This window comes from Orcinus orca, chromosome 20 (genome assembly GCF_937001465.1).
Source record: "Orcinus orca chromosome 20, mOrcOrc1.1, whole genome shotgun sequence".
In the NCBI taxonomy this organism is placed as follows: domain Eukaryota; kingdom Metazoa; phylum Chordata; class Mammalia; order Artiodactyla; family Delphinidae; genus Orcinus; species Orcinus orca.
In genome coordinates, this window is record NC_064578.1 from 1,691,769 (window position 1) to 1,705,943 (window position 14,175).

At 57.2% G+C, this 14,175-nt stretch overlaps 1 protein-coding gene across 2 annotated transcripts in view; it reads left to right on the plus strand.

Moving 5' to 3' along the window:
* Positions 1-250: 250 nt before the first annotated feature.
* CA5A (carbonic anhydrase 5A) overlaps positions 251-14,175 on the plus strand; it is a 28,268-nt gene continuing 14,343 nt past the window's right edge. Inside the window, exons 1-2 of one of the 2 annotated variants that reach the window (XM_033406178.2) lie at positions 251-499; positions 2,277-2,474. In XM_033406178.2, the coding sequence (XP_033262069.2) occupies positions 343-499; positions 2,277-2,474 (355 nt within the window). In that variant the 5' untranslated portion in view covers positions 251-342. The remainder of the gene's footprint in view (positions 500-2,276; positions 2,475-14,175) is intronic. The other variant, XM_049704101.1, reaches the window with a different exon arrangement.

Here is a 14,175-nt window from a genome sequence, read left to right on the forward strand (position 1 = left end):
CTTCGCTCTGGTCTCTTTGTTCCTGTCTGCTCCCTGGCCTGGCGGCAAGCTCTCTGCAAGCTCCCCTCACTCCCTGGTACCCTCACTCCGCTGTTTACCGGGTCAAAGCACAGTGACCCGAGGGACTGGCCACAGCGAGCGCCCTTGTCCCAGTGCACCCACCCCGAAGCCAAACCCCGTGGCATCCAAGAAGCCGGGTTGAAGTTTAACCATCAGGACTTTGGATGAGTTTTTACAGAAGAGGTGTGTCCACCCCACTCCTCGGCCGTCTAGATTGAAGTGAGGGCAGTCAGTGAGGACAACCTCCCTCCGGTTATCGGGTCCCCGGGGAACAGAATCAAGATGCTCAGGCTCCTGGGGTCAGGCAGGGGTCATCCGAAAGCCTCGGGTCTCTGCGTCCTCGTCAAGCAGATGTGCGGGACCCTCCGCAATCGCCCGCTGATGCTGGAGCGGTGGTGCTCTCAGGGTGCCTGCGTACAGACAAAGAGGAATGATGCTTGTAAGTAGAGCTTCCAGATGCAATTTGCTGTTTGTCTATTTTATGGTGTATTTCAGAATGGGAGATGGTCCGGAGCTGGACAGCTTGGCTTCAGATTTCCACATTGTCTTTCCCATGGGAGACGTGGGCCAGTCCTTAACCTCAGATTCACAGGGCCATCAGGAAGGCGAGATGCTCGGAGCAAGGCAGGTAGCAAGGGCCCCCCCAAGACGAGCTGTTATTACAGCCCCCACGGAACAAGCCATGCTGCCAGTCATTAGGGCTCCAAACACCAGCAGAGAACATCTCAGCAAAACACGGTAACTAGGTCGGCAGCCAGCTCGGTCCAGAGACTGCCCTGTGTCAGCCTTGCCCCGGTGGCGGTGTCCTTGGTGCTCTGTGCCCTTGGACTCATCCCTCCCTCTCTCTGGGCCTCAGATTCTTCCTCTGTCAGATACAGGGGCTGCATGGACAACTAAGTTCACCTCTGACGTCAGTATTCCACACTTTCCAGGTTTCGGTGGTTGGAAGAGCCTGGGCTTCGGAGTCAGTCTCCGGGGGTGTGTGCACTGGTGACTTTTGTCAGAGGTGAGAGCTGGTGGGTTGCTTCACCTCCCCAAGCCTCAGTCTCCTCGTCTGTAAAATGGGGTGATGAAATGCCACCCAGGGCCACCTGAAGATGAAACGACGTGAGCACAAAGCCTGGCACACACCGGGCTCTCGGCAAACACTCTTAGCTCTTCCCAATTAATCCGTTGGTCCACACCTGAGGCTGATGCCAAAATCCCCGTCTTTCCGCTGTTCTAAGCCTCTCGTTTCATGCTCCCACCAGCGCTGTGATAAGTACCATTGTGATCTGCCTTTTACAGGTGATGAAACTGAGGCTCAGAGAGGTTAAGAAACTTGCCAAGGGGCACAGAGCCACAGAGTGGTGGGGCCAGGACTCCGGTCCACGTGGCCTGATGCTCTTCATGGTCACGGAGTATAAAGGAGGGGACAGGTGCTGAGAGACAGTTGTGAAGACGTCCGCAGTGAAGTGAAGAAAACCGAGGTGAAGACCCACTTTGTACTGAGCAGTACTTTTGCTTCTTCGGAGAACTATGTGTATGTTTCTGTGAGCTTGGAGGAAAGCGCCAGAGGCTGTGCTCTAAACCAGCCAGAGGCAGCTGCCTCTGGGAATCGGGGTGCGCGGGTCTTTCTACATGAGTGCAGACCCTTCTCTATGGTTTGAAACTTGCAAGGAGTCTGGGTGGGGCCTGAGGTTCTGCATTTCTAGCAAGCCCCCAGGGGGGCTGCTGGTCCGCGGACCGCACCTTGAGTGCTGGGTAACTGAAAGAGCGGGGGTTGGGAGTGACAAGGCGTCTATTCCAGACCCTTCCAGGCAGGGTCTGCTGTGGGTCCTGGGACTCTGGTTTCCTGCTCTCTGAGACCTGTAGCAGCCCCCCCAGTCCACAGTTCTCCACCGCCTGCCTCCCCGGGGCTGGGCTGGACCCCCAGGCATGACTCCCTGTGACCACGCTGTGACAATGACCACAGATCAGAACCAACTCGGCGCAGCGCAAGGGCGGGAAGGAATCGGTTCCTGGGCGTGGTCCGCGGAGGAGGTGGCGCGAGGGCCCCGCCCACCGGGGGCGGTGTTAAGAGGCCGAGGGTCTGGTGGCCCCAGGCTCCACGTTGGGACGGGTTCCCCCGTGCTGGCTCCTCTGGGACCGCGTTTGCAGGTTTCTGTCGCCCCCTCTGAGGCTGCAACGGTGCCCACGCACCATCAGGGGCTCCTCTTCCCTCTCTCTGCCCCCAGTGCATGCCTTCTGGAAGGGCCCGGCCTCGGTGCCAGGGGGGGCCCGGCAGTCCCCCATCAACATCCGCTGGAAGGACAGCGTCTACGACCCCCGGCTGAAGCCCCTCAGGGTCTCCTACGACTCGGCGGCCTGCCTCTACGTCTGGAACACCGGCTACCTCTTCCAGGTGGAATTCGACGACTCCACCGAGGGGTCAGGTGAGCCTGAGCTGGGGTCGGGGCCCTTTGCTCCTGTCCCTCCGGAGAGTGGGTCACGGGGTCGGCAGAGAAGAGGACGAGGCACGGAGAACGGCCGAGGCTGGCGATGGGGACGGGCAGAGTGATGTTCACCTTAAAGCTGGTGATGCCGACCAGCTACGTCACACGTCACTGGGGACAAAACTCTGAACGGTGAGGGCCTCCCTGGGGGGTTACATTCCAGGGGCTGGAAGGCAGAAACAGTGAGCTAATAAAACGTACACTGCACTCAGAGGGGAAAAGCAGAGTGGGGCGGAGGAGAGAGTCTCCGAGGTGAGGAGTTCTGGAAGGAACGGAGGAAGGATGGTGGCCGGGCGTCCGGAGCCTGGGAACCTCGCTGGTCCTCGCTCAGAGTGAGACGGGGCAGTGACCTGGCTGATGTCCAGCTGCTACAGGAGGAAGAGGGGAGGGGAAAGTGGGGAGTAGGGACGAGCCTGAGCCTGGCTGGGGGTGTTGCCAGTGGCGGAGGGCTGCAGGGCCGGTGGGCAGGGAGGCGGGTCCCGGCGTCCTGCCAAGGGCTGTACTCGCACCATCTCGTTAAGCCTCGCTGGCGGGAACCCTCACCCGTGCTGGTTGGATACTCTACAGGTTTGGGAAGTTTCCTTCCACTTCTCTTTTACTTGTGGGGACTGGCTGCCGGATTCCATCTGGTGTTTTTTCAATTTTTTCTGTTCTGCCTCTGAGAGTCGGGAATTTGCAACGGGCGGGGGGTGCCTACGTGACCCGCCCCCACTGAGAACCTTGGGCACCGAGTCTCCTATGGGCAACCCTGGTGGGCTACACTCCACACGTGTTGTGACAGCTCGTTGCTGGGTTTCAGGGTGTGGCTTATGACACCACCAGAGAGGACTCTGGAAACCTGGTCTACTCCAGACACTCCCTCTCCCTCTGCCGTTGTTGCTCTTGCACCCTTTCGCCGCGGTGAGTCTTAGCCGTGCATGTGACTATGCGCTGAGTCCTGGGAGTTGCAGGGAACCACAGAACCTGGGGACGCCAGACACAGCCCCCAAACCCAGGTCCTCTCCAGGAAAGCCCTCGGTCCACTTCCTCCCATATGCCCAGTCGTCTTGTTCACTAACCCATCGCCCCAGTGAGGATGTAAACTCCACGAGGGCAGGATCACTCCTACTGGACACCGCAGGTGCTCGGTAAACTGGTGGATGAATAATGAGTGTAAAGTTAAAGGTAGAAACGAGTCAGGCAGAGGGACTGGACGGCAGTGGGGGCCCAGCCTGAGCCGCCCCAACTCTGATGGACCAATGGCTGCAGCATGGCATGGAGAGCCCTTTTTCCCTGTGACAGGCCCTGTGAGGTGCTTCACCCACACCGTGGCTCAGAGTTTCCAGGGGTCTCTTTCCTCATCTCACAGGTAAGAAGGAGCCCATGTTTCCTGAGCACAGCCTACGTGCCTGGAATGGCTCTCACAGTATCCCTCAGGGTTGCTTCTCATGTAGGGCTTGCCAAAGGCAAGTGGACAGGAACCCCAACTCTGGTTGACGCAAACCAAAGCATCTTCTTGGAAGGATAAGATTACCTCAAAGAAGAGAAGGGAAAGTTGGATGTTAACCAGATCTTTTTTTTTTTTTAAGATTTATTATTTATTTATTTATTTTTGGCTGCGTTGGGTCTAAGTTGTGGCACGTGGGATCGTTTGGCGCGCAGGCGTCTCTCTAGTTGTGGCGTGTGGGTTTTTCTCTCTGTAGTTGTGGCGCGCAGGCTCCAGGGCATCTGGGCTCTGTGGTTGGCAGCATGTGGGCTGTAGCTGAGGCCTGTGAGGTCAGTAGTTGTGGCGCGTGGGCTTAGTTGCCCCTCAACATGTGGGATCTTAGTTCCCTGACCAGGGATCAAACCCACGTCCCCTGCATTGTAAGGTGGACTCTTTACCACTGGGCCACCAGGGAAGCCCCTAACCACGTCTTTAAAAGCACAGGGACCAGGCCAGCTCAGGGATCTGGGGAGCAGAGGTTTATGCATTTATGTACTTAGCGTGCCAACTTTTTTTCTGCCTTTGTTGGTCTGTTCCAAGCCCAAATTCCCAAGGAGCAACTAAAATTGTCCTTTCAGGTTTAATACGGTTTATATTAATTTTTTTTAAAATTTTACACAGCAACTTATAAGATTGAATAAAGAATAATAGTTCCTGAACTTTTAATTGGTTGGCTAATAGTTGTGTGAATATACTAGTCATTTTGAGAAAAACAGATTTGGATGTAGATGCGTTCCTATCGAATCTATACTCTTCCTATATAATTTTTATGTGTAGTCAGGGGTCTTACGGACAGTGTTACCGAATGCAAGTTCATGTGCCCGACAGACAATGAGGCCAGACAGTACCGAAATGTCGCAGCGTGGAGCAGAGAAAGCTTTATTGCAGGGCCAGGCAAGGAGACAGGTGGCTCGTGCCCCTCAAAAAACCCCAAACTCCCTGAAGAGTTTCAGCACAGCTTGTTTAAAGGCCAGGAAAGGGAGGGGCGTCCCAGGGGATGTGATCAGCTTGTGCGCAATTTTCTGATGGGTTGATGGCTCTGGGAGGTCCCGGGGCTATGTGCTCAGGATCATCCATTAGTTCATTTCTTCCTCATTTAGTGGTGGTTTTTAGCATCTGAAAAACTCAGGAAATATGCATGAGATACTATTATCTGGGTACTTCAGAGAGGAGGTATAGCAGAGGATCTAGGGGAGAGGTCTGTCCCGGGAAGGCCCCATAGGGTCCTTCTCAGTTACGATATCTCTGTAACAAGTTCATTTTCCTTTAAATCAAAAAATGTGAAAAACTTCGAAGGTTACTTTGGACTTTTGTATGTGTACGGTTAAGATACGTTTGACAAACTAATTCAGAGTCCCAGGGGAAGAGGACTGGTGGCTGAGGTTGGAGTCACCCTGCCCCTCGTCGGTGGAACACCCAGCACCCTGGCCGAGATCCCCACCAAGATCACACACCCAGGGATGCGTTGGTCCAGGGGAAATCATGGCGCTGTTTCTAGAAGGGGGAAGGTATGCCGGACAGACAGACATGCAAACACCCCCTTTCAAAAGAGCCCCGGTTGGATGAACAACAGCCCGGCACAGACAGATGCCGCTATGGAGGGTATGAGCATCCTCATTCTTCTCTTTTTTTTAAAGATTTATTTTATTATTTAATTTATTTTTGGCCGCGTCGGGTCTTAGTTGTGGCACGCGGGATCTTTCGTTGCGGCGCGTGGGCTTCTCTCTAGTGGTGACGTGTGGGTTTTCTCTTCTCTAGTTGAGGTGCGCGGGCTCCAGGGCACGTGGGCTCTGTAGCTTGCGGCACACAGGCTCTCTAGTTGAGGCGCTCGGGCTCTCTAGTTGAGGCGCTCGGGCTCAGTAGTTGAGGCGAGTGGGCTTGGTTGCCCCGAGGCATGTGGGATCTTAGTTCCCTGACCAGGGATTGAACCCGCGTCCCCTGCATTGGAAGGCAGATGCTTTACCACTGGACCACCAGGGAAGTCCCCATCCTCATTCTATGTAAGGAGGAACGGAGGTTGCAGGTGGGGCGGGGAGAGTGACGGTGGAGGGGAGGCAGGGGGCGTCCGGTTCAGGCCCAACTCCTGCTGATTCTAAAGCCCACGTCGCATCGCTGCGTCAACCGTGCACTGACACGTCCAGGCACAGCCGGGTCAGAATCCTCCCTCCTGCGGCTCTGCCTCCTTCTGGGGGGATTTCTTCCAGGCGGGGGCTTCCCAAATGGGGCGACAAGGGCGGGCTGCGGCACGGGCCCGCTTCCCAGTAGGGCGGCGCTAAGGGCGGCGCCTCTGTCCCCATGATCGCCGCGTTGGCCCCAGGCTGATGGCCGTCGCCCAGCTTCGGTCGCTCGTGTGGGGTGAGGCCATCACAGTGATAGGCTGAGCCCGCCTGGAGCAGGAGAGGACCGAGAGGGGAGGACCCCAGGGGTACGGTCCCCAGGAGAGAGGCACGCTCCCCGTGCTCTCCTGGGAGCTCCCACCTGGCGGTTGAACCTGAGCTGACCCCGGCATCCCCCAATGCCGGTCGTTTTCAGATTCAAGGCCTTTGCGCCCTGTCGCAGCCAGGCCTCTGTGCTGGCCAGGTCCTGACCTCCGCTTTTTCGCTCCTCCAGCACGTTCTCAGTCGGGTTCCAAGGGCCCCTCCCCGCCCTGCCACAGACCCAACGAGTTCTCTGGGTGTCTCTCCCTGGCCGTATAAATTATTTGGATAATCCCCCTGGGGCTCACGTCCACACAGGCCAATCTGGTTTTACTTTACTTGTCATTTTCCCCAAAGCCCAGTTTCCTCTTTCTTTCTGTCCTGCTCAGTTTCACATGCCCCACCCACCCACGCCCACTCCAGCCTCTAGCCACCTCTGTTCAGATTCTCTGTCTTCTTTGTTCACCTCCAATGGAAACTGGAAGGTGCCGAGAGCAAAGGAAATGGAAAATGCAGCTGAAAGAGGGGAAGAACTAAGAATAAGTTTTGCAGTAAGAAAATGAGAATCGTGAGACACTCCCATAATTTTTATTTTTAAATTCATTGACAGAAACGGAAAGCCTTGGCGGCAGGAAGGGAAGTGAGCGGAGAAGGTGCGCGGTGCAGAAGTAACTTTGCACAGTATGTGATCACTTTGGTCAGGTCACACCAACAGGTGAGCGCAGGAAGGCTGAGCAAACCAGATCAGGGGAACTGAGGACATTAGGGTTCCAGCGGGTGAGGGATAGGAGAGCTCAGAGATCAAGGCCGGTCAGCAACAACGACGATGAATAACAGAGGTGAAGGCAGCGGCTCTTTCCAAGGAATGTGAGACTGAAGGGCAGGGAAGGAAGGGCTGGCAGAGGGTAGGAAGCAAGAAGGAACATAGCGCTGGCTCCAGACAGACCCCGTGGTCACACCCCGCAAACCCGTCACAGGCGGGGCCCCCTCGTCCCAGCACCCGAGCGATCCTTTTCCTAAGGAGTGACAATGCCGTTTCCACCCGATGGGCAGTGTAGGTGCCGAAAGTGGGGTGGAAGGTCAAGGACCAAAGGCCACAGATAGATCCCGCTGTTCCTTGAGGAGACGCCTGTGTTCTCTGAGCCAGGTCCTAGGTTACCACGAGCAGTGATGTCGTTACTGCTGCCAGGTGCTTTTGAGTGCCCGTTACACGACAAATCAATGTGCAAATCAGGGTACTTTTTTTTTTTTTTTTTTGCGGTACGTGGGCCTCTCACTGTTGTGGCCTCTCCCGTTGCGGAGCACAGGCTCCGGACGCGCAGGCTCGGTGGCCATGGCTCATGGGCCCAGCCGCTCCGCGGCATGTGATATCTTCCCGGACCGGGGCACGAACCCATGTCCCCCTGCATCGGCAGGCAGACTCTTAACCACTGCGCCACCAGGGAAGCCCCAGGGTACACTTTTGAAGGCATTTCATTCTCACAGTAACTCCAAGAGATGGGTTAATATGCCCATACATGGGAAGAGGACGTCTGTGTCCAACATTCAGATCAGGGCTGTTTCCAAATCCCACTCCCTCCCCGCCATCCACAGAGAAGAAAAGAAGCCGGGAGTCCAGGTCTTGCTGGCACTGTAGTGCCCGAGTCCCAGGAGCTCAGATGTTGCTCCCCCCGCCCACTTAGCCGCATGGACTGCGGGAGCCGCCTTCCCTGCTAGACCCTCCTCCTCTGGGGGCGGCTCATCTTCCTCCTGAAGGGCTCAGGGGGCGGGGAGGACGGTATGGTGGTCAGGGCCCAGCTCTACAGCAGAAAGAGCTTATCAGCCTGGTAGTATAAGCTCGTTCCCTAACCTCTCTGACCCTCAGTCTCCTCCTCCGTCCACTGAGGTCGGACACCCACCCCGAGGGAGGATTAGAAGAGGCCCGAGGGAAGCACTTACCTCCAAGCCAGGAGAAGTGAGCGTTTCAGCCGTGATAGCTTAGCTTCACCTGCTGGGGCTCCTCCCAGATAAGACCAGAACAAGACACAGCTGTGCCCCTCTCAGGCCTCCTACTGGAGGGAACCCAGCGCCCGCCAGGCCCGGCCCGGCTTCCTCTGACTACGGAGGACTCTGTGGTTGGTGACCCCATCCATCGGCCGAAGGAGGAAAAATGGAAACTCCAAGCCTGGAGCTGTGAGCAGCCTTCCCGAAGGGTCACTCACTCTCAAGGACCCAGTGGGCACAGAGGTCGCGGGCCTGCTAAGGCTCCTTCCAACGCCAAAGTGGATTTTAAGCCGTTTGTAAAGGGGGGGCCACTAATGGCCTTTCAGCCTCTAAATGACAACTAATAAGGACGCCCAGCGCCACCGGGACAGGGTCCTGAGCGTGAGCTTCACGGAGTCGGCAGCGGGTGTACACAGCAGGGCCCGGTGAGCGGCCTTCGCTCCTGGAGTGAACGCGTAACTGCAGGTCAGTCTGATTTTAAAGTTCACAGACTTCACGTCCATCCGTTGGGGAATCTTCACCCAAGAAAACTGACTCCAGCACGAAAGCCAAAAGGGAGACGCCGGGAGAGTTTGGGGGTCCCTGCTGGAAAGGCAGGCTGGAGATGGGGCCGGGAGGCGGGTCGCGAACGAGGCAGCAGAACTGCTTTGCCATCTCCCAGCACCCTGCATCATCCCACGCAGGGCCCAGGGCCCAGGGGACCCTTCCCCCACGGGTCAGGCGGGGGGCCTGCAGTGGGCGTGAGCTGGTGCCTCCCAGACAATGCAAGGGGGTGGCAGAGGGGGCTGCATTCCGGGAGGGGGTCCTGGGCTGTCGGGAAGGTGACTGGGGCCACTCGGTCCACACTTGTTTCCTGGGACAGTTTTCACTGCAAATTTGTTCATTGGCATTCTGATTCTTAAAACCGTATAGTTTTCATCTTCATTCCTTGGATATCCGCTGTTTCTTCCCTCAGGTTCTGGGCGTGGGTATCTTGGGGGGCAGAGGTGTGATTTGGAGGTTGGGTGGAGTGTGCTTCCCCTCACCCGATCTGTGGAAATGATAATCCCCACCCAGGAAAACACGCCTCCCCCGACGGTCCCTGAATCCATGTCAGTCCCTCCCCGACCCCACACCCCAGCCAGGCCAAGGTCACCAGTGCATCGCACCTTCCCTCCCCCGGCCTGGCTTCAACTGCTGCTCCCTTAGGGACACAGGGTCCTCGTGACCAGCCCGGCAGCTTCCCTCTCCTCCTCCCTCTCTGCATCTCCCTAAACCACCAGCTCTTCTGCCCCGGAAAAGGGGCTGCCAGTCTTGCGGGGCAAGCCTGAGGCCCGTCTGGTGCCAACACACCCCTACCACTCCTGGGGGCTCATCAGCGTCGTGGGCAGCTGTCTGAAGAAACACCCCACTTACCGGCATCGGTTGGGAGGTGGACGCTCGTAGGACCGTGTGACATCCCTACCCGCCGTCGCACCCAGTGTGGTGACCCCGTTCTCCCTCCGTCCATTGCCAGGAGTGCCCCTCACCACTGCTTCCGCGAAACCACCCAGGAATTAGCCATTCCTGCTCCATGCAAGGAGCTAGGATTGTAGATCTGCAATACAGCGCAGTAAGCCCCCGCTGTGCCTGGTGGCGCGTTAGGTCCCAGGACCTCCCCAGACGCAGTCTCTGCTCGCAAGGAGATCTCAAGTTAGGAAATGCGGGAAAAGGTGCGTTGAAGGATAGACTACGTCAAGGACGGGGATGCAAGTGTCGCCCCCAGACCCCACCTCTCTAGGCAGACATCCATTTCTAAAGACTGGAACGTTCGAAGTCTGCTGACGAAGGCTCCCCTACGTGGCCACTGCCGGCACCTGCCCCTTTGCCCTCCGACCCGTCTCCCTGCTGACCTTGCGCTCCCGCCACTGGGGGCCTTCGCAGGTCCATCACAGTGGCCTGCTCTGTCCCTCCAGGCCTCTCTGCCTGTTGTCCCTTCCCGCCTACAGCCGGCCCTCCTCTTCCCTCTTACGGCTCAGCTGAACCCCTACTTCCTTGGGGAGGCCCTCTCTGATGACCGGCACCCCTCAGCTCCCCCTAGAGCACCCCGTCCTTGCCCACATGTCCACGACTCACTGCCTGCCTGCCCCTGGGAAGTCCATGCTCCGGGAGGGGCAGGGCTGCCCCGTGTCACCCTCTCCACGCCCAACACTTAGCCGAGGCTGTGGCACATCGTAGGAACTCAGTGAATATTTGTTGAATGAATGCATGGTTTTTCCTTTTTACGCTTTGTGGCTGGCCGAGCCCCTTCTAAAGGACACTCTCTTAAGATACATTTATCCCTCAAAGTCTTTACGCGCAGGTCCTATCTTGGGAGTAATAGTGGCTATTTCCGGTGACTGCAGACCTCTGCTGGGATGATGAGATGGTGATCATGATGTAATAATAACCAGAATACGGTCGTAATAACAGAAGGTCCTACCACTGGTTGAGCTCCTCCTGGGTGCCAGGGGCCGTGCTAGGGGGCGTTTGGTAAGCACTCGCCACATTCTCATGGGCCTGGGGGCATCATTATCGTTTCACAGACATCAGGCCTGAGGTCCAGAGAGATAGGACCACCGTGTGGGACACGCCGCCTGAAACCAGGATCTGTGCTCACGTGTGCCTGGCTTCAAACCCAGAGCCGATGTGTGGTGGTCCCAGAGGTTAGCTCCCCAAAAGCAATCTGACCTCCCTCATTTCTGGATTTTGGGGTACTGCGGGTGGGGTCGTGCCCCTCAGGCACCACCAGTGCACTGGCCGCCAGCTGTGGCTCCCGCTTTCCTGGAGAGAATGACAAAGACCTCCCTAATCCAGAGAACGCACGGAGAGCCTTTGCGCTTGTGCGTAGAGTGTCGGAGGGAACGTTGGTTAAATCCTGGAGGGGCACCAAGAACAGGCTGCTCCTCGGCACCATCGAGTCATTTGCAGTTTGGATTAATTAGAACATGTCAACCTGCTCTTGGACTTATTTTAAGCCCTAAGACAACCATGCCTGCCAACAGCCTGCTTATCCTGGTCAAAGCACCAAACTACAAGTTGACGGCTGTTATCAGCGGCTGTTGTGAGGACAGAGACAGTAGGATCTGGGCTTGCAGTCAGCCTCCAACATCTCTGGCCTCGGAGATGCAATTCCCCAGTTACACGTCGTGACACACCTGCTCCCAGAGACTGCCAGGGGGATGCGTGGCCTCTGGTCTGTGAACAGCCCTGCGGACGGCAGAGTCTGGGGGCTGGTGAGCTAAAGGCCCCCTTGTCACAAATTGGGCTCACCTGTTTTCTTTCTCTTTCTTTGTTTTAAAAATTAATTAATTAATTAATATATACATATTTTTGGCTGCATTGGGTCTTTGTTGCTGCGCGCGGGCTTTCTCTAGTTGCCGCGAGCGGGGGCTACTCTTCGTTGTGGTGCGCGGGCTTCTCATTGCAGGGGCTTCTGTTGTTGGGGAGCACGGGCTCTAGGCGTGCAGGCTTCAGTAGTTGTGGCGCACGGGCTCAGTAGTTGTGGCTCGCGGGCTCTAGAGCACAGGCTCAGTAGTTGTGGCGCACGGGCTTAGTTGCTCCGCAGCACGTGGGATCTTCCTGGACCAGGGCTCGAACCCGGGTCCCCTGCAGTGGCAGGTGAATTCTTAACCACTGCGCCACCAGGGAAGGGAATGACTCTGACGCTGGTCATTATGAAAGGTCACTGAGATTATTTCATCCAGGGCAGCCGCCTTAAGCTGGACTCCTAACTTTCCTGGCAGGAAAAGGCGAGCGTTTGGCTTGAACCCTGCCACGAAAGTCGAGGGGCTGGACCCAAGCAGGCCTGGGGTGGAGTTGCTGGGGGATCTGGGGCAGGTGATGGACCCCTCTGAGTCTCAGTTTCCTCATCTCAAAATTGGGCCAGTAGTAGCTGCTTGCAGGGTCACTGTGAGGGGCGGTCCCTGGGGAAGGTAGGGTGCTTTGCACGATGCCTAGCGTGTAGCGGGCACTGGGTGAACGCTGGCTTGTCAGTTAGTACACTCAGAGCTCATGCTGACGGTCCACAAGGCGCTGGCGATCACGGGCACCGACAGATGTGGGTGCACAGTGCCGGGGACGCAGGAGTTGCTGACCCGTGAGAGCAGATGAGACCCTGTACTCATCCCGTCGCACAGACGTGCCATGGCTGCCGGCTTTCGTCCTTTGGGTGCTTCCAGAATACCGGGCATTCTGCTGAGAACTTTGCATTGAATCCTGGCAACGTCCCATGGAGTAGGTGCTAGGACCCTCCCCATTTTACAGGCGGGGAAACTGAGGCTGGGAACAGTTTAGTAACCGGACCGAGATCGCCGCGTTCGGAGGCGATGGCGCCAGCACCGACCCAGAGCGCACCCCCGACCACCTGCAGAAACGGGGCACCGTTCTCCGGTTTTTCAGCAGAGACGCTGGCACTCGGCTAATGGCTGTCTTTGCCCATCCATCTCATTTTAGAGACGTCGTTCCAGAGAGTCTTCTGTCCCTGACTTGAAAGATGCTCGAGATGTGCAAGTCTGACGCCCGAGCTTGTACCCAAGCAGCTTCTGTACAGTTGACGCTGTTTCTCTCCTGAAATGCGTTTGAAGGAGGGAGGCTGAGGGCATCACAGTGCCCGGTTCCGGGTGCACCACCGACCGGCCGCAGGGCGCCACTGCAGCCCAGCCTGTGGCACCAGGGCTCCTCTGGCCACGCCTCCCCTCCCTCTTCGCTTCCCCCCTGAGATGCTCGAGCTGTGCTTTCCTCCTTATCTGCATCTGCAGGTCACAGAGCTGGCGAGGGGCAGCAGCCTGCGGGGTTTGCTGTGAGTTTGCTTGGTCCCAGCTCAGGGTAGCCCCCGCCCGCTTACGTACGACCAGGTGTCAGCCTGCAGTTGGAAGGAGAGGCCCCACCGAGAGGAACATTCCTCCCTGCAGGCCCGATTCCAAAGCTGACCTCCGTCCACATTCTCTTCCTTCAACGGGCAGCTGTCTTTGGGAAGCAGACAGGAGGGAGCCCCCCTGCGAGAGGCTGCTTCTCGGAGAATTCTGGGGGCAGCTGGATGCGGGGAGAGCGTGGGGCCCTGGTCCCTGGGCTCCAGGCCTGCCCTGAGGGTGACCCTGGGAAAGTCTTCACCTGCCGGAGGCGGGGGCGATGCTCGTGCCCGGTCCCCTCCCCTCCCCTGCTCTCTGTTGGTGGCCACAGCTGGGAGTGGTTTTTCTACGAGGTTATTTTTGGCGGGGTCTGCCCGACACCCAGCTGGTGGTGGGGTTTTGCCTCGTGCAGTTGGTGTCGCTCTTTCTGGAGACCTTGTGTGGTGTCTACACATCAGAGTCCTCAGATGCTTGAGCTGGGAGGGACCACCAGGACCACCTAGCTAGGAATCCTTGCTTTGTTATTACATGAAGGAGAGCCCAGTCCCCGAAAAGTTACGTGGCGTGTGGTCACCACCATCATTGTCATCACCGTCTGACTGCACTTTATGAGGCCATCCTGCCAGCACTGCTCATTTCACAGGTGGGACAGCTGAGGCTCTGAGAGGCTGATCCACTTGCTCGAGGTCACACAGCAAACGCACTAGTCAGTGCATTCTGGCGGTTCCAGGTGTCTGCTGGCCAGGGCTCCCACCTCCCCGTCCAGCATGATACACAGTGCCAGACAGGAGTGGCACAAAGATGGCGCTGCTGGTGTTTCAAGCTTCTGTAATTTCCTCAGATGATGTTTTGTACTCAAGGCAGCGGTTTGGGCGTCAGACCTGGCTTCGAATCCTGGCTCCCGTGCCCGGGATCACTGACAACCTCTT